At 39.0% G+C, this 24,983-nt stretch overlaps 1 protein-coding gene across 5 annotated transcripts in view; it reads right to left on the reverse strand.

Annotated features, from left to right (window-relative positions):
* Nucleotides 1–1,729: 1,729 nt before the first annotated feature.
* Nucleotides 1,730–24,983, reverse strand: part of LOC139762085 (ketosamine-3-kinase-like) — a 31,395-nt gene continuing 8,141 nt past the window's right edge. For all 5 annotated transcript variants that reach the window (XM_071686987.1, XM_071687088.1, XM_071686837.1 and 2 more), the window contains 5 exons: nucleotides 21,066–21,228; nucleotides 18,909–18,959; nucleotides 16,746–16,887; nucleotides 10,164–10,338; nucleotides 1,730–4,622 (listed from right to left, as the gene is read on the reverse strand). In XM_071686987.1, coding sequence (XP_071543088.1) covers nucleotides 4,559–4,622; nucleotides 10,164–10,338; nucleotides 16,746–16,887; nucleotides 18,909–18,959; nucleotides 21,066–21,228 — 595 coding nt within the window. In that variant the 3' untranslated portion in view covers nucleotides 1,730–4,558. The remainder of the gene's footprint in view (nucleotides 4,623–10,163; nucleotides 10,339–16,745; nucleotides 16,888–18,908; nucleotides 18,960–21,065; nucleotides 21,229–24,983) is intronic.

Raw genomic sequence — 24,983 nt, forward strand, 5'->3', positions numbered from 1 at the left:
GTCACCCCCTTTCCAAATAAACTGAACTCCAGTATCATCTACACCACATGTCAGCTTACATACTTTCACCATCTCTTCTCTCTTCAACAAGCCACTCTCCATAATTCTCTAACTTTGCATACCACTCAAACCAAAACACCCTACAACTGCCACCCTGTCATCAAACACATTTAATGGTCCTTCAAAACACTCACTCCATCACCTCACTTCACCACTACCTGTTATCACTTCCACTCTTGCCCCCTTCACTGATGCTCCCATTTGTTCCCTTGTCTTTTTGCATATTATTAACTTACTTCCAAATTATCTTTTTATTCTCCCAAAAGTTTACTGATACTCCCACACTCCAACTCTCATTTGTCCTCTTTTTCAAACCCTGCTCCTTCTTCATGACCTCCTGTTACTTTCTCTCATATATCCCAGTCATTTGCACTCCTTCCCTGTAAGCACTGCCCAAATGCCTCTCTTTTTTTTTTTTTCATATGCAACTTCCGTGATCCTACTACTCACTACCTTTTCCAATCTGCCCATCTCCCGCCTTTCACTTGCCAAATGCTTCTCTTGCACATGCCAGCACTGCTTCCCAAAATACATCCCATTCCTAACCCACCTCTTTCACTTCATTTACTCTCACCTTCTGCCATTCTACATTCAATCTCTCCTTGTATTTCTTCACACAAGTATCTTTTCCAAGCTCATTTACTCCCACCACTCTCTTTTCACCAACATTGTTTCCTCTTCTGAAAACCTCTATAAATCTTAACCTTCATGTCCACAAGATAGTGATTAGACATCCCACCAGCTGCCCATCTCAGCACAACTACATCCAGAAGTCTCTGTTTCATGCCTATCAATGAATATGTATACCAATAATGTCCACTGACCATCTTTCCTACTCACTATGTATATTTGAGAATGTCCCTCTCTTTAAACCAGATATTCCTCATCATCAGTCCTTTTCAGTACACAACTCCACAGACTTTTCACCATTTCCATTTATAACATTCCCAAATAATGCATCCAAATTATACACTCAAATGCCACATTGCTCACCTTCCATCAAAACTGCTGACACACTCAGCTGTACCCACTTTCATTTTTACCCCCATCAATCTACGTCTCACACCACCCACTTTCATTTTTACCCACATCAATCTAGTATTTACTTCAGAAATTTGCTTCCTAACATTCTTTCACAGACTCACACAACTCCCACTTCAGAAGTAGCACTACTCCTTCCTTGACTTTACTTCTAAGGCATTTTCAAACCATTCTTCATGTTTATCCTTGACCTTTGTTTCATTCAGAGCTATCCTTGACCTTTGTTTCATTCAGAGCCAGAAAATCCAAGATTCCTTCCTCAAACATACTACCTATCTCTCCTTTCCTCGCACCCTCATTAAATCTAAACGCATTTAGACATCCCACCCTAAGCCTTCGAGGAGGATGAACACTCCCTGCCTAGCTCCTTCTTCTGTTCCTTCTCTTAGAAACTGAAATACAAGGGAGTTTCCAGCCCCATGCTGTTGCCCCCTTTAGTTTCCTTCCAAGGCATGTAGGAATATGGAGCTTTGGTTGAGAATGTGTTTTCCTGGACAACAAAAATCTAAGCAAGGAATGATAGTCAAAAAAAAAAAAGATAGGTGGAAATACATTATAAATGCCATCATCCAGGAATAATAGCATGGGTTAACTAAGAGGAAGTGATCATATGTAATGCAAACACCCCTAATAGAAAGTGTTTATTATAGTAAATAAAAAGTAAAATACAGGAAATAAGTGATGCAAGAAAAACTATAAAAATAAGTACTATAATGATCAAAGTATAAAAAGTTAACAGTGTAGACTGAAAGTAATAGACCACAAACATTTCCTCTCACAGGTATCGGTGAATTAAAGTGAAACTTTGTATTCATTTGTTACACATTGAAATATGTTCATATGAAATTATGGTGGCCATTATTTGATACACATTGAAAAATGTTCATATGACATTATGTTGGCCATAAATAAGTTTTCCCAAAATTTATTTCATGTTGAACTTGTCATTTTTGTAGTTGTATAATATAGGACAGTATCTGCTTTGTATATAAATAACATATGCCTCTGATATTATGTGGCCATAAATTCAATTCTACATACACTGTCATGTGTTGAACTTTCTGAATTCATTTCTTTTAGCTGTATCACTAATTACAGTACCATATATAATTTGTGTAACCAGCTCTGTTATATATAGATCGATTAAACTGAAACTGTACATATTTGTTGCACACTGTATTAATAATGAATACTTTCATGTAGTAAGCTTACCTGTCACTGTTATGTTGGAAAGGTTTAATCTAAAATATTTGATAATTAGAATTATAAATTAAGCTAATTTGTAATTAGGCACTTTATTCTTATATAGTCTATTCTGCTGTATATGGCAATTCATTATCATATTTAACTAGTTTGAATTCATAAAATTATAGCTGTTTAGAACTAATATTGTTTATTATGTTTATGTTCTGTATATCTTTGCCTCTAGGAAACACTGCAATGGAGTTGCCCTCTGAGTGGCCTGTCAAAGGTGAGGCACTAAAGACTAAGTGGCTCTGGAGTTCACCAGTTATGCCAGTGAGTAGATAGATGAGCAATTGAGGGAGATGATTCTGAATGTTAATGGGATGACTGGTGAGAGTAAATAGAGGAAACTTTTAGAGAATATTAAAATTTTTAGTTTGGATAAGCTGGGAATTGGGGAAACTCATATAACAAGGTAGGGTGTATGGAGCGAAATGGAAATGATGAATGGAAGTTGTGGGAGGGCATGGAAAGAGAAATGGTACGGAAAATGGTAATGGGCGATATGAATGCAAATAAGGGATATGATGAAATTGTTGAGATAGTTGGTAAGTGGGGAGTACCTGGAGTAAATGAGAATGGACTTAATCTTGTGGATGTCTGTCCTGGGAGGGGTTTATTCCTTGCAAATACCTTTTATTAACACAAGATGATTCGCAGATGTACATAGATGAGAAATGATGGAAGAAAAGAACAAATGGCTTGACTGCCTGTGTGGTGTGTGCAGTGGATGAAAGGTTGTGCTGGAACTGGATGCTAGAGTTGTAAAGGATTCTTTGAAGATTCTGAGTTTTGCAGCCCTTCTGAATCTTAAAATCAGGGAGAAGTGGAGGTATGGTATAAGGAAGAATGGAAAGGTAAAAGTGTTGGCAAGGGAGAAGATGAATCAATAAGAATGCACAGAGAAACATGAAAGTGGAGTGGCAAAAAGTTTAGATGAAAGTGTAGTGAATGTTGGGATGTAGTCGTGTGTGAATGAGGTGTTTGAAGTGAATGGAGAAAGATTATTAATCACTGTAGAATTAGCATTTGGACACAAGATCGTGAAATAAAAGAATAACAGTGGAAGTGCATGGTGGGTGAATGAGATTAGAAATGCTGTTGAGGAGAAGAAAAAGGCATATTGTAGATTGCTTAAAATGAATGTCTATCTATGTATCTATCTATATCTCTGATGTCCATTCCTTTTGGGAACTCCCTCAAGGGGGTGGTCACCTTAGTCTCCATAACTGGTAAACTCATGTGTTGCTTCTTAGCCTTTAATGCCTCACCCTTGATAGGTAACTGGCAGAGGGCAACTCTAAGTCAAAGTTTCCTTCCTTATGTTCCTGCTGGATATTTCTACAGTATCATTAGTGTTTTTATCAAAATTTCCTTTACTTTATTTTTTTTTAGCTACACCTTGAATTAATTGTGGTAAATGATGCATTTTTGGTATACTCGTGGATATGCAAGTAATCCCTAACCAGTGACACCAACACCTACAAGAATAATAAGTAGCAGACTAGCAGAAAAAAAAAGAATAGTGTTGTGCATGGCCAACACTAATGTGAGGATCAAAAACAGTGAATGGATTAATAACATGAAATGTCTTTCCTCCAGAGATATATGAGTATGAGCAATCTCAGATGTTTGGAAAATACATCTCCAAAGAGTATATCAGGCTGAGAGATGAAATCATCACAAGACTCCAAACGTTCATAGGCTTTCAGGGGCCATCCCACATGATTACTAAAGCTCTGCATCTGATAGCTATAAATATGAGCTTCCTGGTCCCCAAAATTTCTTAAAAGAACCAAGTTTACTAAATCTGATGTTGAAGTTTTTTACATCCAAAGATGAATTGTGTTGCTTTACATCTGTTCCACAGTCACAATAAGGTGATTTGCTATCCAGTAACCTGTTGGTTTATACCTGTTCCATCATTACAAGGTGATCTATACAAACATCTCTAATTTACATTTCACAACCCACTTGTTGTACTCCTCTTCAGTTATTGCCCATCACCTAAAATATGAGTCACTTATGTCTCTTCAGCTCGTTAATGCCTTAAGAGCTGACAGTTACACAGAGAAATGCAAGGAATTTTTTGAAATAGCTCTATAGATACTCGTTACCACATAAATTTGGTCCCTCTTTCACACATTACTTCCCTAATGCTATTACCACAAGTTCTTTATCCAAACATCACATATCTTGACATGAAGAATCTTTAAAGACATAAGTCTCGCATCAAATGTAGGCTGCCACTACGATATCCTCCCCCAAAGTGATTCCTGTGGATGTAAACATGGGATATTATATTCTTTTTTTACTGTCTCTATAAATCATGTTATAGTAGTACTTAATAAAACATGGAAACAATTGGGTAAAGAGTTACATAAATATTCACTGTCTGAATGCTGTGCATTTTGCCAAGTCATCATTTATACTCCAGGCCTTAGCCTGTTTCACAAGCATGCTGACGGAAACATTTTCATAAATTTGGTCTTCGATCCATGTGCTCAACATTCATTACATTCTGTTTTGGAACATGAGTTTTTAGATGCAATAATTGATGTTCCACTCTTGGCATTCTCCTTGACCTTCTCTCCACTATCATGAATAGTTTGGAAAGTAGATTTACTGAGTCCAAGGGCATGCTTAATATAAGCTGTTTATTCACCTCTCTCTCATAACATTTGAACACATCCATTTTAACCTTGGCCTTGTCCTTCTTTGCACCACTCATACCAGGAGATCTTAAAAGATGCTTTAGTGGCATGATGTAGAGAGCAAAACATGTGCAATATACAAAATAATACAGTACAGAATACTCTGTGACTACAGACTGCATTCACATCATGCATACATGTGCTTCTTTATGGCACTTGCAACACCACATTGTGCTTCTTGCATGGCACCGGTATCACCACACCAACGTGCTTCTTACATGTCACTAGTAAAGCTTCATCACCACTTTGCTAGCCCAATGATGATTGCATTATTCCAAATTTAAGCCAACATAAATTATCCCTGGGGATAGGGGATTAAGAATACTTCCCACGTATTCCCTGCATGTCGTAGAAGGCGACTAAAAGGGGAGGGAGCAGGGGGCTGGAAATCCTCCCCTCTCGTTTTTTTTTTTAATTTTCCAAAAGAAGGAACAGAGTGGGGCCAGGTGAGGATATTCCAAAAAAGGCCCAGTCCTCTGTTCTTAACGCTACCTCGCTAATGCGGGAAATGGCGAATAGTTAAAAAAAAAAAAAAAAAATTAAGTAGGAGTAAATGGACCATGCACTTTATTCTTAAAATGGCATAAATCAACTTCACATAAGTTGAGAGATCCCTGTACTGAAATAACCTAGCCTATCCAATTAAAACTTCTAAAATTTGAATATAAAGCAGAGACTACCTTTAAGAAACAAAAATGCCAGAGTAAAACTACTACAGAGTCATAAAGACTGCCACACCAGTACAATCAATTGATCTACCTATGTCTCTGACATGTGTTCCTTTTGGGAACTTCAAAGTGATAGCCACAGCAAAATTGTCTCCATAACTGGTGAACCCCAGTGCAGCTTCTTAACTTTTAATACTTTACCCTCACCAGGCCACTGGCAGAGGGCAACTCTAGCACAGTGCTTTCAGAAGCTCCTACCTAATGTTCCTACCAATTATAATTACCTAATGTTCTAACCTACTACTTCTACCTACTGCTCTTAGCTAATGTTCCTACATACTACTACTACCTAATGCTCCTGTCTAATGTTCCAACTACTACTTCTATCTACTGCTACCACCATTTTGCTAAGAGAAGGGCTCACACATAGTGGTCACTGCAGAAAAATCTAGTATTAGGAAAAATGAGTTGAGTGAGTAAAGTGTTGTCAAGTGTTATGTGTGAAAAGGAGAGATTGTATGTTTATGAACAGAATGCCAACAGTCCACATGTAGGTGAGGCAGAAGGAAAAGTCAGCTACCTGGGTCAAAGGAATGCAACTTGACCATCTCTGTAGTGCAGGCTCACTACACAGCCATCACTGACCCTCCTGATAACCTGGCAGGTAGTACTGGTAATATAACTCCCTCATTGGTGGCTGCCTACCAGCTACTACTATCTATCTTTATCACTGACGCCTGTTCTAACTGGAACTCCTTCAAAGGGGTCGCTACAGCAACAGTCTCCATAACCAAATAACTCCAGCGCTGCTTCTCGGCCTTTCGTGCCAAACCCTTAACAGGCCTCTAGCAGAGGGCAAGTCTAGAGCAGTGTTTGCAGAGACTCTTACCTAATTTTCCTAATGACTACTTCTATATAATACTTCTACCAACTACTTCTGTCTAATACTCCTACCAACTACTTCTATCTGATACTCCTACCAACTACTACTACCTAATTTTTCTATCTAATGCTCCTAACTAAATGTTCCTATTTAATAATTCTATCTACCGCTTGTAACATTGTGCGAAAAGGCAAGGCTAGCGCATAGTGCTCACCACAGGAAAATCTAGAGCTGCACGAGTTAAGTGTTATCAAGTGTTACATATGACAAGGAGAGATTGTATGTCTGGACAGAATGCCAGTAATCTACATGTTATAAAGGCAGAAAGAAAAAAAAGCTACCTCCTACCAGTATGATGAACTCACAAATACATGACTAGCCAGGTATACCAACTGCATCAAGCACTGCAGGGTCCAAAAGATGACCTCTTCCCCCCAAAAAAGTAACGTTTTTTCAGTTCATATTTTTAAACAAAGACATCAGAAAATTATATAAAACTGACATCCCTGATGGTTAAGAATGATGGTCATGAGGTAAAAACATAATAGGGTAATGAAAGCAGACACCGTGGTCAACAAATCCAGGGTGCTGAAGTGTAAACAAGTCAGTGACGTGGGTTGGTGTTACTTGTACCATCATGCCAATGTCATAACAAGACTGGGCAGAGAGCAACATGGAACATAATGCCAATGACATTACAAGACTGGGCAGAAATCTACATGGTTGTCTAATCTCCAAGAATGAGCAGCAACTGACCTCATAAACACATATAGGTGAAATCAAGGGAGCAGTGGCTCAATCAGAGGTTGAAATACAATAAACAATTATGGTGACAGTACACAACCTTGACCAACTACTTCATTTCAAACCACTATATACTTTCACATAAGCATTACTTTCATTACAGAAGCTCTTAACAAATTAATCACTTTTATGTAAGCTATGTAAAGTCAAAGTTTCCCCAATAATTTCATCATATGCCTTTTTTAAGTCATAAATGATGCATGAATGTTCTTTTACTCCCTAAATTTCTCCATTACCCATCTAAGTGCATACAGATGTTCTATACACATCACTTCCCTACTCAGTTCACCTTTTTCTTCACCTATTAGGTGTTTAACAATTCTCTTTACCATGATCAATCACAAAAACCTACTATACACTTTTTCTCCATTCAAACTTACATCCCAATTAACTTGTCCCTCAACCCTACTAAACCTAAAAAGTTTCCCCAATAATTTCATCATATGCCTTTTTTAAGTCATAAATGATGCATGAATGTTCTTTTACTCCCTAAATTTCTCCATTACCCATCTAAGTGCATACAGATGTTCTATACACATCACTTCCCTACTCAGTTCACCTTTTTCTTCACCTATTAGGTGTTTAACAATTCTCTTTACCATGATCAATCACAAAAACCTACTATACACTTTTTCTCCATTCAAACTTACATCCCAATTAACTTGTCCCTCAACCCTACTAAACCTAAAAACCTTGCTATCATTCACATTTACTCTCAACTTTCTCCTACATACTTTCCAAACTCAGTCACTACCATCTGCAGTTTCTCACTAGAATCAGCCACCAGAGCTGTATCATTAGCGAACAACTGACTCACTTCCCAGGCCTTCTCATCCCAAACAGACTGCTTACTCACCCCTCTCTCTAAACTCTTGCATTTACCTCCCTAACCATCCCATCCATAAACAAATATTCATATATATTATACTTACTGGCTGTTTCCCGTGTCAACGAGGTAGTACCAGGAAACAGAAGAATGGCCCCATCCACTCATATAAACATATACATATATAAATGCCCATGCATACACATATACATATCAACATACACAGACGTATACATATATAAACATGTACATATTCGTACTTGCTTGCCTTCATCCATTCCTGTTGCTACCCCACCACACAGGAAATAGCATTGCTATTATTATTATTATAAAGGTGAGTGTTCAAACTACAGAGGTATAAATCTGTTGAGCAATCCTGGAAAACTGTATGGGAGGGTGTTGACTGAGAGGGTGAAGGCATGTACGGAGTATCAGATTGGGGAGGAGCAGTGTGCATTTTAGAGGTGGTGGAGGATGTGTAGATCAAGTGTTTACTTCGAAAGATATATGTGAGAAATACTTAGAAAAACACATGGATTTGTGTGAAGCCTTTGTGGATATGGAGAAGGCTTATGATAAGGGTGACAGAGATGCTTTGTGGGAGTCTTGAGAATATATGGTGTGGGAGGTAAGCTGCTAGAAGCAGAGAGTTTTTATCAAGGGTGTAAGGCATATGTATGAGTAGGAAGAGTGACTGGTTCCCAGTATAGGTTGGTCTGTGGCAGGGGTGTGTGATATCCCCATGGTCGCTTAATTTGTTTATGGATGGGGTGGTTAAGAAGGTAAATGCAAGAGTTTTGGAGAAAGGGGCAAGTATGCAGTCTGCTGGGGATGAAAGGGCCTGGGAAGTGAGTCAATTGTTGTTCACCAATGATACAGCACTGGTGGCTGATTCAAGTGAGAAACTGCAGAAGTTGGTGACTGAGTTTGGAAAAGTGTGTGAAAGGAGAAAGTTGTGAGTAAATGTGAATAAGGGCAAGGTTATTAGGTTCAGCAGGGTTGAGGGACAAGTGTGTTTTAGATATCTGGGAGTGGACTTGGCAGCGAATGGAACCATGGAAGCAGAAGTGAGTCATAGGGTGGAGGAGGGGGGGAAGGTTCTGGGAGCGATGAAGAATGTGTGGAAAGAGAGCAAATTATCTTGGAGCAAAAATGGGTATGTTTGAAGGAATAGTATTTCCAACAATACTATATGGTTGTAAGGCATGAGTATGGAGGAGGGTGGATGTGTGGGAAATTAAATGTTTGAGGACAATATGTGGTGTGAGGTGGTTTAATCTAGTAAGTAATGAAAGGGTAAGAGGGACATGGTAATAAAATGAGTGTGGTTGAGACAGCTGAATGTGTGCTGAAATGGTTTGGACACATGGAAAGAATTAGTAAGGAAAGGTTAACGAAGAGGATATATGTGTCAAAAGTGGAGAGAACAAGGAGAATGTTGAGACCAAATTGGAGATGGAAGGATGAAGTGAAAAAGATTTTGAGCCATCTGAGTCTGAGCGTGTAGGAGGGTGAAAGGTGTCCATGGGAAAGAGTGAATTGGAATGATGTGGTATACAGGGGTCAGCATGCTGTCAGTGGCCTGAACCAGGGTATATGTGAAGCATTTGGGATAAAACATGGAAAGATCTGTGAGGCCTATTTATGGATAGGGAGCTGTGGTTTCAGCTGCAGCTCAATGCCAGTTTTCCTACCATTTTACTAGAGGATTTTTGAGTGACAGCTATACTAGAGAGGGGCAGTTACTTTGTTTTGGAATTATGATATGTGTGCATTGGTATCTAGCTGCAAGAACTTCTGAGAAATCTTCAGGAAAAGGTAATCATAACTTGTGTTGAATACAGAATAGAACCATTAATATACTAGTTTATCACCCTGTTAACTCAAAATGTCAAGGGTAAATGTGCTTAGTTTTCTCTTACCAGTGATTGATATTGTGGAAGAGTTTATACAGTTTATGCCTATTGTTCCAACCAGGAGCCTTGGGAATGATGCTGTGATATTCATCCCAAAACCGTCGACTGAAGCCCCCAAACATTGCAGCAATTGCTAGGTCAAATTCATGGTGACCATAGAAAGATGCTGGATCAAAAATCACTGTAAATAAAGCCATGGAAAAGTTTCAGGTTAATCAAGAAAAGTTTAAGTAATACTTTACCCGTCAACATTATTTCATTGCTTCACTAAGCATTAACTACAGTAAGTAATATTTCTGGAAAATGGAGAAAAATGTAGGTTTTAAAAACTGAAAAACCATTTCTCTCTAAGGCCGTCACTTGCAGCTTGCAAAGATGAGACATACACTGGGAATAAATAGATCAAGATCCTACTCCATCTCAATAATGTCTGTAACCCCTTAGTGGACAAAAAGCTCAGTGTTTCTTCCAACTCATTATGTCATGTTCCAGTGTTGCATGAGGGAAACACAGGTATGACAGGTGCATTTACTTGGAGGGTATGTACAGTAGTGCTGCACGATACATTCCAACCCATCATAGGGTAATACTCCAACAGGAAACTTCATGCCACATCATTCATACACAATCATTCACACAAGCTACTGATATTGTAGAGTTGCAATACTTACTCACTCCAGTAGAGACCAGCACTCACATACACTCTGATTCACACCACAAGAGGGCTGCACTATCAGGTTTGCATTTCACATCTGTAAACATTACACCAATTTACACCAACTTGTTACTTTACTTGTCCAGTCTGTGACCAGATGGTCTGTGCCTCTTGTTTAAAATAAATTTCATTCAAGGCAGCAGCACACAATTCATAATCATGAATTGTAATCATTGGAATTAATTCCACAGTTTTGAGGAATTATAAAAAAAAAGTTTATTACATTGTCTTTAGAGACCAAAGAATCCTCATCATAACGAATTCCAAGGCAATCACACTCAGGATTACATTTCATGATCACTACAAATGAAATTAACATTATGGAAATCAGAGGTGGGTGGGGCAAGACACAGAGAACTGGGAAACAGTGATGAAACTTCTATTCATGAGCTGGATTTGTCAAGTTACAGGCACTAGAGGCTCAGTGGTCGTGTCACCAATGTGTTATTTTACTTTTCCAGTAAGTGGTCTGATGGTATGTGTCATTGTCCAACGTGTACTCAGATGGTCTGTATTGCTTGTCCAATGTGTATTTATATGGTCTGTGCCACTTGTCTAGTATGTGGTCAGATGGTCTATATCACTTGTCCAGTCTATATCAGATGGTCTATGTCGCTTGTCCAGTATGTGGTCAGTTGGTCTAAGGAAAATGTTATGTATGTGTTCAGGTCTGTCACCTATCCTTTATGTGGTCAGATCATCGTATCACTTCAGTTCTGGGGGAATTCAGTTCAAGATGGCAGCAGACATGTAATCGTAATCAGAATTCATAATCATATGAATTCCACATTTTTTGAGGAATCGTATGTGATTCCACTGTCTTGGGAAGCAAAGGAATTGTAAAAGAAATCATACTCTTAATTACATTTTATGATTACTACATGTCAAATTGACAGGGTGGTGATGAAGAGAGGCATGGGAGAAGCTGAGATAGCATGTTAGCAGTCTTGATGAAAGTGACTGAGTACAGTATTATTGAAGGATGATTCAAATGCAAAAGGAGTAATGTAGGAGCTGATGGTATAAATGGGGGCTTAGAGTACTCGCTTAGGTACACAGAAATGGTGAACAGCTTGTGGAACTGTGTACTGAGAAGATGACTAATGATGGGGATACCTGGTTTAAAGAGAGGGGCATACATAAATGTGTGTTGAGTAGGAAAGATGGTCACCAATTATTACTGGATTATGCACTAACTGACAGGAATGTAAAAGAGACTTGGATGTGAATCTGCCAAGAGAGGAAGATGGTGGGATGTCTTATATTACCTAGTAGAGGCAATGGTGAAGACTGCAGAGGTTATTGGAAAAAGAGGAAATGATTCAGGTGAGAAAAGAGTGGTGAAGGAAACTAAGAAAGAAAAGTAAGTGGACAAGAGCCTTGTGAAAAGAAATATCGGGAGAAAATAATTGGAGACTGGCAAAAGGTGAGAGTAAAGGAAGGTAGAAGAATGGGAGGTATTAAGGGAAGCAATGCTGGCATATGTAAGAGAAGTGAGTGGAATGCTGACGTTGGAAGATGGGCAGGTGAGAAAGGGTAGTAAACAGTGGGATGACCAAGAAATGTTGCCAGTGAAAGACAATAAAGAGGTGTATGGTAAGGAATGCATGTGATTGGAAGATGTACAAGAGAAAGCAGTAGAAGGTCAAGAGGAGGACACAGGGGCTGAAAAAGAGGGAAAATGAGAGTTGGAGTGAGCAAGAATCAGTAAACTTCAGGGAGAATAGGATGTCTTGGAAGGAGTTTGACTATGAGAAAAAACAAGAGAACAAATAGAAACATCTGAAAGGATCAAATGAGGTGGTAGTAACTGGCAATAATGACGTGAAGAAGAGAAAGGAAAAATATTTTGAAAATCTGATGAATGTGTTCGATGTCAGAGTGGCAGATGTAAGGTACTTAGGTGTGGGATGTATACAATGTGAGAGAGTTATGGAAAGTGGTTTGGTGAAGAGCAAAGAAATGGTGAAAGCCTTGGATAAGATGACATGTGGCAAGGTGGCTAAAGTGGATGGTATTGCAGTTGAATTTCTTAACCCATTAAAGGAGGGCGGAGTTTTACATACATCCGTGTAAGGCAGCATATATTAAGAATAATTAAGTATCAAGGAATAAGCCAATACATACATAAATATATAAAATTGGATGAAAAACAAAGGTACGAGGAGTTACTTATGAGATACTGCATCATAGCTGACTGTGGGAGGAGGGGAGGAGTGCTAAGCAGTGAAGAGCATGACCTATCCTCACCTTCCATTGTCTCAGCTAATACTGACGTTGACCCCAGCTGGGCAAGCATGGGTGGCTGTTTACAGGCATGTCCAAACAGAGGGCATGATAGTACATGTTAAGAGATGCAACATCACCCAATTTCACCGTGCAGTCATGATGCAAAAGTTCCCAACGTTATATAACATTGCCCACCTACTACTGTACGAACATTACATAACAGCTAATACTGGTGCTGACTGTGGATGGGCGAGAGAGAGAGTAGCTGTTTACATGAATGGGCAAAACAAAGGTCATGACAGTGATGCCACAATGCCAAAATTCAAACATTAGGTAACAACTTTTAATAGGGTAAAATTGGGGGTGACTACATTGTTTATTAGTAAATAAGGAATTTCACTGTATGTATGGATCATGGTGAGGTGCCTGAGGATTGGCAGAATGCACGTATACAAAATGTGATTGCATATAGGCAAAAGGGACAAAGGAGAGTATTTGAATTACAGATGTATAAGCTTACGAAGTGTACATGGTAAGTTGTATGAAAGAATGATGATGGAGAGGGTGGTGGCATGCACAGAGCATTTGACAAGGGAGGAACATGGTGATGGAGAGGGTGGTGGCATGCACAGAGCATCTGACAAGGGAGGAACTATGTGGTTTCAGGAATGTTAAAAGATGTGTATATTAGGTTTTGCTCTGGAGGAAATGTGAGAAATACTTAGAAAACAGAAGGATTTTCATATGGCACTTACGGATCTGAAGAAAGCATATGATAGGGTTAATAGAGATGCTTTGTAGAAGGTGTTATGAATATATGGAGTGGAAGGAGTTTTCATTAAGAGAGTAAAGCATGTGAGCAAGTAAGTAGAGAGGAGGATGAATGGTTCCAGATGAAGGTGGGTGTGCAGCAGGAATGTGTGTGTGTTGCCATCATGGCTGTTTAATTTGGTTATGGATGGGTTGTGAGGAAGATAAATGCAAGGGTCTTGGTAGGAAGGGCAGGTATGCAATCAGTAGTGGGTGTTGGGGCCTGGGAAATGAGTCAGTTGTTGTTTGCTAATGACAGGATACAGATAACAGATTCAAGTGAGGAACTGCAAGATGATGTCTGAATTTGGTAGAGTGTGTGAAAGGAGGTTGAAAGTAAATGTGAATAAAATCAAAGTTATTAGATTTAGTAGTATAAAGAGACAAGTTAGCTGGGGTATGAATCTGAATGGAGAAAACTCGGAGGAAGTGGGGTGCTTTAGATACCTAGAAGCAAACATAGCTGCAAATGGAATCACGTAAGAGCAGTTGAGTCATAGGGCTGGTGAGGGGGTGAGGGTTCCTGGAACACTGAGAAATGTGTGGAAAGAGAGGACAGCATCTGGAAAGGCAAAAATGGGTATGTTTAGAAGTAAAGTAGTCCCAGCGATGTTGTATGGATATGAGGAATAGAGTATAGATGAGGATGTGTGGAAGTGGGTGGGTGTGTTGGAGATTAAATGTTGTCTTATAGATGTTGCATCCTAAATGATATAATTTTCATCATACACCAAATTGTGTATCTGTATGTGGTTTGAGGTGGCTTGATCGAGCAAGGGTAAAGACAGGTGTGGTAATAAAAAGAGTGTGGTTGAGAGAGCTGAAGAGGGTGTGCTGAAATGGTTTGCACATAATGGAGAGAATGAGTGAGTAGAGGATGACAAAGAGGATATATGTGTAAGAAGTGGAGGGGAAAAAGAAAAAAGAGGGAGACCAATTTGGAGATGGAAGGATAGAGTGAATAAGATGTCAGTGCACAGGACCTGAACATATAAGAAGGTGAAAGGTATATATGGGATAGAATGACCTGGAGTACTGTGGTATACAGAAGGCAACGTGCTGTCAATGGAAAACAGTTGAAGGAAGCCATGGAAATGTATGTGGGGCCTGGTTGTGGTGCTGTTGTGTTGGTGCATTACACATGACAGCTAGAAGGTGGATGGAAGTGAATGAGATTATATTTTTCTGGTGCAACAGGGAAACAGGAAGCAAGTATAAAAGAAAATGAAAGATGAAAGCATTCATTCTGAAGGGGGTTAACCATATCTTCTGCCCTTGGGGTGGCCCTTATCTCCCATTACAGTACAGCAATGGTGTGGGTCTGCTAGACTACAAGTCAAATTATTCCAAATTACCCAAGGTAACAAGGGGTGATCATTATCGAAAAGTTGCTTCCAATGCTCCTAACCCTGTGAAAAATCGTTTCTACCAAAAAGAACTTTCCCTTGCCTCCAGAATTGAGACATGAGTGCCCCTTGTGTACTGAAACATCATTCAAGGTCAACAGGCCAAAACATGTAAAAGAAAAGCTTGAATGACTGATGTCTGACCCTGGTCAGCACAATCCAGAGCAGAGGTTTGAACCAGTTCTGTCACACTAGAATAATACCTCTCTAGTCCTCTATATAGAACTCATACACTGAAAGCTTCCAAATAAGAAGAAAACATCCCTCATCCAAGTGAGAAGTAAATGGGGGAATGTATGAAAGAGACATCAGCCACTCAGAAACAGTTAAAAACATAACTCTTAAGCTTTGGGTAACATCCTCTGTTTCCATCTTGAAATGGGAAAAAAATAGTGTCTGCATTTTTTTGTTTTCCTTTATAAAATGAGTACAATGCATGTAAGAGCAGTGAGATGGAAATGGAGAAAACGAGGGGAGGTATGATAGAGGATAAGCCTTATAATGCGAATTCACTAAACGATATATTACTATCTATGGTTACTGTTTAATGTTATCTACTTAATTTTTCTTTTATCTATTTATAATTACTCAAGAACAACTTCTATGTAAAAGTCCTTGTGTATCCCAGGTCCAAGGCTGTGCAACTTCCAGTGGAAGCGAAATGTAGACTTCCTTGAAATGAGAAGTTCTTTGACCAAACTGTACTGCCAGTGATAAAGCCTTCCTAATGATAACGTTTCATTCATGATGTAACCTCTTGCAGGCAGAAACCAGCAATGCCAATACTAGTGATTTTAAACAAATATGTTCACACTTGTGCATATATTCATACGTATTTACATTTACTTATATAGGAAAAATTTTTTTCCAGAGACTGATATTCTCTCAAATGTCAGAATATTGGCAAGGATATTAAACAAAACTGCAAAACATAGTGCTTAATGTGGAGACTATTGGTGTTGCATAAGAAGTCTTCATATGAAGACTCTTAACATTTAAGGATTTATATGTAATAAGATCAATACATATATATAATAATTCAACTTCATAAATAACCACACTCTCAATTAGAAAAAGATACTTGTCCATGGTAGGGCAGAAGAAGCCAGAAGAAAAATGAAAGCTAAAGAACAATGTCTATACACATCCAGGATCCTGAAAAATGTGCAGAAGGTTGGTACTAACATGACATATGCAGAACAATGACGTCACTGACAATTGGAAGTTGCTGACTGATCAATGGGCAGATCTGGGCTGAGCCAGAAAGTTCCAAGCAGCCTGTGATCAGTAAGGGGTGAGAAGCATTTACCTCATTAGAAGACAGGAGTTTAGAGGTTTCTAAATTCTGAGGAGCCAAAAGATTATCTCAAAGCTTCCAAGACAATGCAACCATGGAGCAAATAAAATAAAAAATATTCTTATACATACCAGGGCAGTCTGTTGTTTCTGCAACATTACCACTCCACAGATCACCATGGAGAAGAGATGGCTTAACTTCTATATCTTTAAAATACTGAGGAATCTTCAACTGCAGATGAGACCACAGTTCTCGAGCTTCACGATCTCCATACTGCAATACATATGAAGAAACAAGAATGTTATTATTATTATTATCATTATAGTTATCATTTTGCTTTGTCGCTGTCTCCCACGTTAGCGAGGTAGCGCAAAACGAAACAGACGAAAGAATGGCCCAACCCACCCACATACACATGTATATACATACACGTCCACACATGCATATATACATACCTATACATCTCAATGTATACATATATATACACACCCAGACATATACATATATACACATGTACATAATTCATACTGTCTCCCTTTATTCATTCCCATCGCCACCTCGCCACACATGGAATAACAACCCCCTTCCCCCTCACGTGTGCGAGGTAGCGCTAGGAAAAGACAACAAAGGCCCCATTCGTTCACACTCAGTCTCTAGCTGTCATGTAATAATGCACCGAAACCACAGCTCCCTTTCTACATCCAGGCCCCGCACAACTTTCCATGGTTTACCCCAGACGCTTCACATGCCCTGGTTCAATCCATTGACAGCACATTGACCCCGGTATCCCACATCGTTCCAATTCACTCTATTCCTTACACGCCTTTCACCCTCCTGCATGTTCAGGCCCTGATCACTCAAAATCTTTTTCACTCCATCTTTCCACCTCCAATTTGGTCTCCCACTTCTCCTCGTTCCCTCCACCTCCGACACATATATCCTCTTGGTCAATCTTTCCTCACTCATTCTCTCCATGTGACCAAACCATTTCAAAACACCCTCTTCTGCTCTCTCAACCACACTCTTTTTATTACCAAACATCTCTCTTACTGTATTATTACTTACTCGATCAAACCACCTCACACCACATATTGTCCTCAAACATCTCATTTCCAGCACATCCACCCTCCTCCGCACAACTCTATCCATAGCCCACGCCTCGCAACCATACAACATTGTTGGAACCACTATTCCTTCAAACATACCCATTTTCGCTTTCAGAGATAATGCTCTCGACTTCCACACATTCTTCAAGGCTCCCAGAATTTTCGCCCCCTCCCCCACCCTATGATTCACTTCCGCTTCCATGGTTCCATCCGCTGCCAAATCCACTCCCAGATATCTAAAACACTTCACTTCCTCCAGTTTTTCTCCATTCAAACTTACCTCCCAATATATTATATTTAATTATACTTGATCACTGTTTCCCATGCCAGCAAGGTAGTGCCAGGAAACAAATGAAGGATGGCCCATCCACTCATATACACATATATATATACTTAAATGCCCATACAAGCACATATACATATATATACATATCAACATATACACATATACATACATGTACACAAACATATCCATATATACACAAGTACATATTCATACTTGCTTGCCTTCATCCATTCCTGGTGCTTCCCAGCCCAACACAAGAAATAGTATCACTACCCCCTGTTTCAGCAAGGTAGCACCAGGAAAACAGACAAAAAAGTCCACATTCATTCACCCTCAGTCTCTAGCTGTCATGTGTAATGCACTGAAACCAAGCATCCTATCCACATCCAGGCCCCACAGACCTTTTCATGTTTACCCTGGACATTTCACATGCCATGGTTCAGTCCACTGACAGTACGTTGACCCCAGTATTCCAATTCACTCTATTCCTTGTACACCTCTCACCCTCCTGTATGTTCAGGCCTCATTTGCTCAAAATCTTTTTCACTCCATCCTTCCACCTCCAATTTGGTCTCCTGCTTCTCCTTCTTTCCTCCATATCTGACATATATCCTCTATGTCAATCTTTCCTCACTCATTCTCTCCATGTGTCCAAACCATTTCAACACACCCTCTTCTGCTCTCAACCACACCCTTTTTATTACCACACATCTCTCTTACCCTTTCATCACATAAATCAAACCACCTCACACCACATCTTGTCCTCAAAGGATCAGATACAGCACTATTTGATATTTCAAATACTGAGCAAAAAATAATAAAATACAATTAAGAGGAATTTACTGAGGGCCTGCTTCTACCACTCCTTCTCTTTGTTCATAGTATCAATTTATGTTACGTACCTCTTTCTCAATTAATGTCAACTGTTGCTGTAGTTTTCTTGTGTATAATACCTGAAAAAGAAGATAAGTACAGATGTTATACTTGTCTTCGGGTAAATTGTGGTTTGAATAAGTGGTTTACAATAAATGTGGAAAAGTGTTATCAATGTAAAACACTCTTGCAGGTGGATGCCTCAAATACTTGTCCTAAAAACATATGCTGGCATCTAAGTGATAATATCCACTAAAAAGTTTAAAAATCATCAAAAATACAATTTTGGGATTATGAGTAGGTTTTATGGTCTGAAATGCACTTTGAACTTTCCTAAAAATCATCTGACTATATCATTCAAAAACAAATATTCTATATTACCAGAAAGTGAATATAAAAATGTTTAAATCTATACCAGTGACTGACAAACCAGTTTCATTATGGTGACATTGGTATACTATTTGGTGACTATCATATTACCATACAATTGCATGTAAAAAAGACATTAAACAGTGCAACAAATCCATAATCACTGATACAGGTACACCATTAAATTTCCAGCAAGTGATGGATCAGTACCTCCTTTAGTCCAGACAAAATTACGTGAGGGAACCGAACCAACAAAAAGGTTTCACATGCTCAACTCTGATAATCTCATGGTATTCTCTGGGATATTCGCTAGACATAAGAAGTTCTTCAAAAGTAGTCTTCTGAGTACCAAACATCTGAAGCTTACTATGTTAACCTAAGCCTTAACCCCAGTGGGAAAATTCTTAACCTAAGACACTGTCATCAAAATTACAGGAGATTCTTACAACTAGATATTCAAAAAAAACCTTGATTGTAACAACACCAAGACCTTTGCCAACCCCAACTTAGGTTGCATGTTGGTGAGACTATACGTCTCTTCAAGAAAAGCAACCTGAGAAGCTATCCCACGTAGATCTAAACCAGATTAATCCCAAAGCTACTGACAGTGGGACCCAAAAGTGCTGTTGCAAGAGTTATCAGTATTACCTGAAAAAGCTGTTTTTTAGGGGTAAAATTCTAATGAGATCCAGGGATCTTACAGGAATCTGAAACTTAAAGGGCAATTCAAAAGGTTCCACAACTGACTGTTACTGCCAGAGGTATACACGAATAATAAGAAGCAAGTTGGTGTCACACATCCCCAAATTTTAGGCTGCAAAAGGGTTTGAGAAAATACATGCATGTAAGTTCCAAAACCCATTGTTTTGATGCTGCGCTCCTGACCCCAGCCAGATTGAAGCAGTCTAGGAATACTTGCAGAATTAGCCAAGGGGAACTGCACAACTGAAAAAGTACTAACACCAATAATGTCTTTCCCATTTGAGGCTACCAGTTGCAAAACCCTGAAAAAAAAGCCAATTATTCAACAACTTTAGTGGAGAGGTGCAGTACATCTGGTTCCAACAGTTCCATAATGCAATCAGGGCACCCATTGTCCCTTGTCAATCATTTAAGAGACATGAGCTGGTAAAAGGGCATTCACTTATTTTGTTGATTACTAACCTAGTAAGTTTAAAAAATATGAACAAAGGATGTGAATACACTGAGTAGCCTGTAAAATTTTTCTTCATTCACTACTCTGCCATTTGATGCACCAAGAATTTTTAAATGACACACTCTGTATACAGCACACTTGCAGTCAAATACCAGAGGCATCCTATACCATATATGACACATCCCTACTAACTTTTCCTCTTCCCTTTTAATTACATTATGAGCATACAGCAAACTAAGTCATTTCATATATCGGTAATTTCACTTCTTATCTGGCATGCCAAAAGCCATTACTTATGTTAGTCAAACATTAGATACCCTTGGTAAGCACTACAAGGAGCAGAGATATACTGAGCAAAGCACTTGGGAAATCTCTTGTCCGAAATACCTGATGCTAAGTAGGGAAAGGTTAACTTTGTAGATATAAACTATTGGCTGGGTGACTTTAGCAGGATGGATACTCTGCCATGTTTACTCTATCAGTACTTATAAATATAGTAATGAACATCAACTCTATTCAATTAATATACCCTTTACGACATTTTACCACATATTTGAATATCAACATCCATTTTTTTCTGATGCCAAAAATTCAGATTAAAAACAACTGCATTGCCTAAATGTATCAGGCCAATCTTTTTCACAAATACATTATATCTAACCAGCCAGTCATCACACCAGGTGTTGTCTTGAGGTATGAAGCCACAGCAAGTAGCAACAGGGAAACCAAACTGGGACACATATACTGGGCTGTCCCCTCCTTGTTGACCCACTCGACTCTCATCACTTTGGAACTTCTCTGCTTCAATGTTGTGTAGGTGCAGTCTAAAAAGAAATGATATTAGCTGTTATAAAAAGATGGCTTAGATGAGAATGACTGAAAAATAATACTTAAAGAATTCATTCTGTTGTTGAGTAAATATCACACTGCCTCAGTAACCCTCCACCCATCATATGAACTGAGATTACCTGAAGACAATATTCTGGATAGGAATGTGGACAACTAGACATGAGGGTACTGAAATCCTTCACAGGACATATCATGTTCAGTTGCCCTCCACACGAGTGAGGAAAGTGTTACAGAATTTGTAAAAATGTTTAAAGCCATATCCAGAATTCCCCTACTCCTGCATATACGTAAATATGATATCTTTACAAATATTACTCATAATGATATGTTTGCATCATGGTAACAGTGACAGAATAAAAGAAAAATGATAATCATTCCATCGATATATAAGATAGTAAAAGTAATCCTAAAATCCTTTTGTTTGCATTGGCAACACTGTCATTTGTTATCTATTACATTCATGGCAATGCAACTTATTGTGAACTTTACAAGGCAGATTTACTTTCAATACAATCTGGGAAAAAGTCATAAAGGAATAGACAAAACTATCGTGCGGTTAAAGGGTTAACAAATGTCCTTTTATTTTTATTCAGTTCTTACAATGCAGAATAATGTAATTAACTCTTGAATCATATGTCAATGATTCCTTTAATAAATCATATAAAAACTCTGGAACACAATGGGTATTGTACATACACAATCAGGGATCTGAAACAGTTTGTTAACAAAGAACATGCCTTTGTCCAAAAGTATATCCGTCATTTACAACAGCATGTGTATTTTGTCCTCATTACGCAAATTATAGGTTGTACCTCTCAAATCCAGTACTCTGTGGTCTGTGAAATCCCATGGTCCGGCACGTTTTGATTCTGCTACCATCAGTGTGCGAATCTGCCACCAGGGCCACGGTTAGCACTGCTAAGGAGCCAAAATCTGTTTACACTGCAGCTGAGCTAATTAACAGTCCTGTTAATTTCAATATTCAATTTTTTTCTCAAAATGAAAAAAATGGGTGTGAGGCATAGACTATAGGTAGGGTTGTGCAGAGAAGAGTGGATGTGTTGGAAATGAAATGTATGAGGACAATAAGTGGTGCCTCACAACCATATAATATTGTTGGAACTACTATTCCTTCAAACATACCCATTTTTGCTCTCTGAGATAAGGTTCTCTTCTTCCACACATTCTTCATTGCTCCCAGAACCTTTACCCCTACCCTACCCAGCGACTCACTTTCGCTTCCATGGTTTCATTTACTGCCGAATCCACTCCCAGATATCTAAAACACTTCACTTCCTCCAACCTTTTTCCATTCAAATCTACATCCCAATCAACTTATCCCTCAACCCTGCTGAGCCTAATAACCTTGCTCCTATTCACAAATACTCTCACCTTTCTTCAGTGAAGGTTGGTCTGGGCAGGGGTGCATGATGTCCCCATGGTTGTTAAATTTGTTTATGGATTGTATGGTTAGGGAGGTAAATGCAAGAGTTTTGGAGAGAGGGGTGAGTATGCAGTCTGTTGGGGATGAGAGGGCCTATGAAGTGACTCAGTTGTTGTTCACTGATGATACAGCACCAGTGGCTGATTCAAGTGAGAAACTGCAGAGACCTAAGTGGAAGGATGGAGTGATAAAGATTTTGAGCAATCAGGGCCTAAACATACAGGAGGGTGAGAGGCATGCAAGGAATAGAGTGAAATAGAACAATGTGGTATACCACAGTCGATGTTCTGTCAATGGATTGAACCAGGGCATGTGAAGCATATGGGGCATGGATGTGGTTAGGGAGCTGTGGTTTCAGTGCATTATACATGACAGCTATAGACTGAGTGTGAATGAATGTCGTCTTTTTGTCTGTTTTCTTGGCACTACCTCACTGAAGTGGGGGTAGCAATGCTATATCCTGTGGGCAGGGTAGCAACAGAAATGGATGAAGGCAAGCAAGTATATGTACGTGTGTATATATGTATATGTCTGTGTATGAGTATGTATATGTTGAAATGTATATGTGCGTGTATGGGCATTTATGAATATACTGTACATGAGCGGAGGGGCTATACTTCGTCTGTTTCCTGGCACTACCTTGCTGACGCGGGAAACAGTGATTATGTATAATGAATAATGAATATATAAATATATTTCGTCTGTTTCCTTGCCCTACCTCGCTAATGCGGGAGACAGTGACAAAGTATAATAAAATGAATAATATATAGATGAATATCATTTTATTATTATACTTAATCGCCATCTTCCGCGTTAGCGAGGTAGCGCAAGGAAACAGACAAAAGAATGGCCCAACCCACCCACATACACATGTACATACATAAATGCCTACACACGCACATATTCATATCTATACATTTCAGCGTATACTTACATATGCATATGCAGATATATAAATATGTACACATGTACATATTCATACTTGCTACCTTCATCTATTCCCATTGCCACCATGCCACACATGAAATAGCACACACACACACACAAACCCTGCATGAGGTAACGCTAGGAAAAGACAAAAAAGGCCACATTTGTTCATGCTTGGTCTCTAGCTGTCATGTGTAATGCATCCAAACCACAGCTCCCTTTCCACATCCAGGCCACACAAAACTTTCAATGGTTTACCCCAGACACTTCACATGCCCTGGTTCAATCCATTGACAGCAAATCCACCCTGGTATACCACATTGTTCCAATTCACTCTATTCCTTGCATGCCTTTCTTCCTTCTGTATGTTCAGGCCCCAGTTGCTCAAATCTTTTTCACTCCATCCTTCCACCTCCAATTTGGACTCCCCCTTCTCCTTCTTCCCTCCACCTCTGACACATATATCCTCTTTGTCAATCTTTCCTCACTCATTCTCTCAGTGTCCAAACCATTTCAACACACCCTTTTCTGCTCTCTCAACCACACTCTTTTTCTTAGCACACATCTCTCTTACCCTTTCATTACTTACTCGATCAAACCACCTCACACCACATATTGTCCTCAAACATTTCATTTCCAACACATCCACCCTCCTCTGCACAACCCTATCTATAGCCCATGCCTTGCAACCATATAACATTCTTGGAACCACTATTCCTTCAAACATACCCATTTTTGCTCTACAAGATAACGTTCTTGCTTTCCGCACATTCTTCAACGCTCCCAGAACCTTCGCCCCCTCCCCCACCCTGTGACTCACTTCCACTTCCATGGTTCCATCCACTGCTAAGTCCACTACCAGATACCTAATAAACTTCACTTCCTAAATCTTCCCTTTATGTAATCTGTGAAGGATGGAGGACTAGTAGCAGAATACATGTATATGTAAAGATAACTTCTGAGCGTGAAATGAAGGTAAAATATGAAACTTCAAAATAATGATAGAAACATATCTTTCAATATACTTTCCACCCAATATCCCTGTTACTGATTTTCAGCATGAAGAGTGTTGTTTACCAACAATGTTGGGCCTGTTTATAAGAGTATAGTCTGAAAAGTAGCAAAACATAAATAAATAAAAACACCATCTTCACATTTCTTATTAGCAGCTGTCAGCCACATTATCCACATTTTTTAGAGCAGCAGCAAACTATCCCAACAAAAAGAAAAAAATTTGACTTTTTGTGTACTTTATGTTGCTACTGAACTACTGAATGTTATTCTATAGTTTCAAGGAAGATTTCTTTTTTTTACAAATCCTGATGGACTCTCCAGACCAAGTATATTGTACAAGGGTTA

Source organism: Panulirus ornatus, chromosome 1 (assembly GCF_036320965.1).
Source record: "Panulirus ornatus isolate Po-2019 chromosome 1, ASM3632096v1, whole genome shotgun sequence".
Taxonomy (NCBI): domain Eukaryota; kingdom Metazoa; phylum Arthropoda; class Malacostraca; order Decapoda; family Palinuridae; genus Panulirus; species Panulirus ornatus.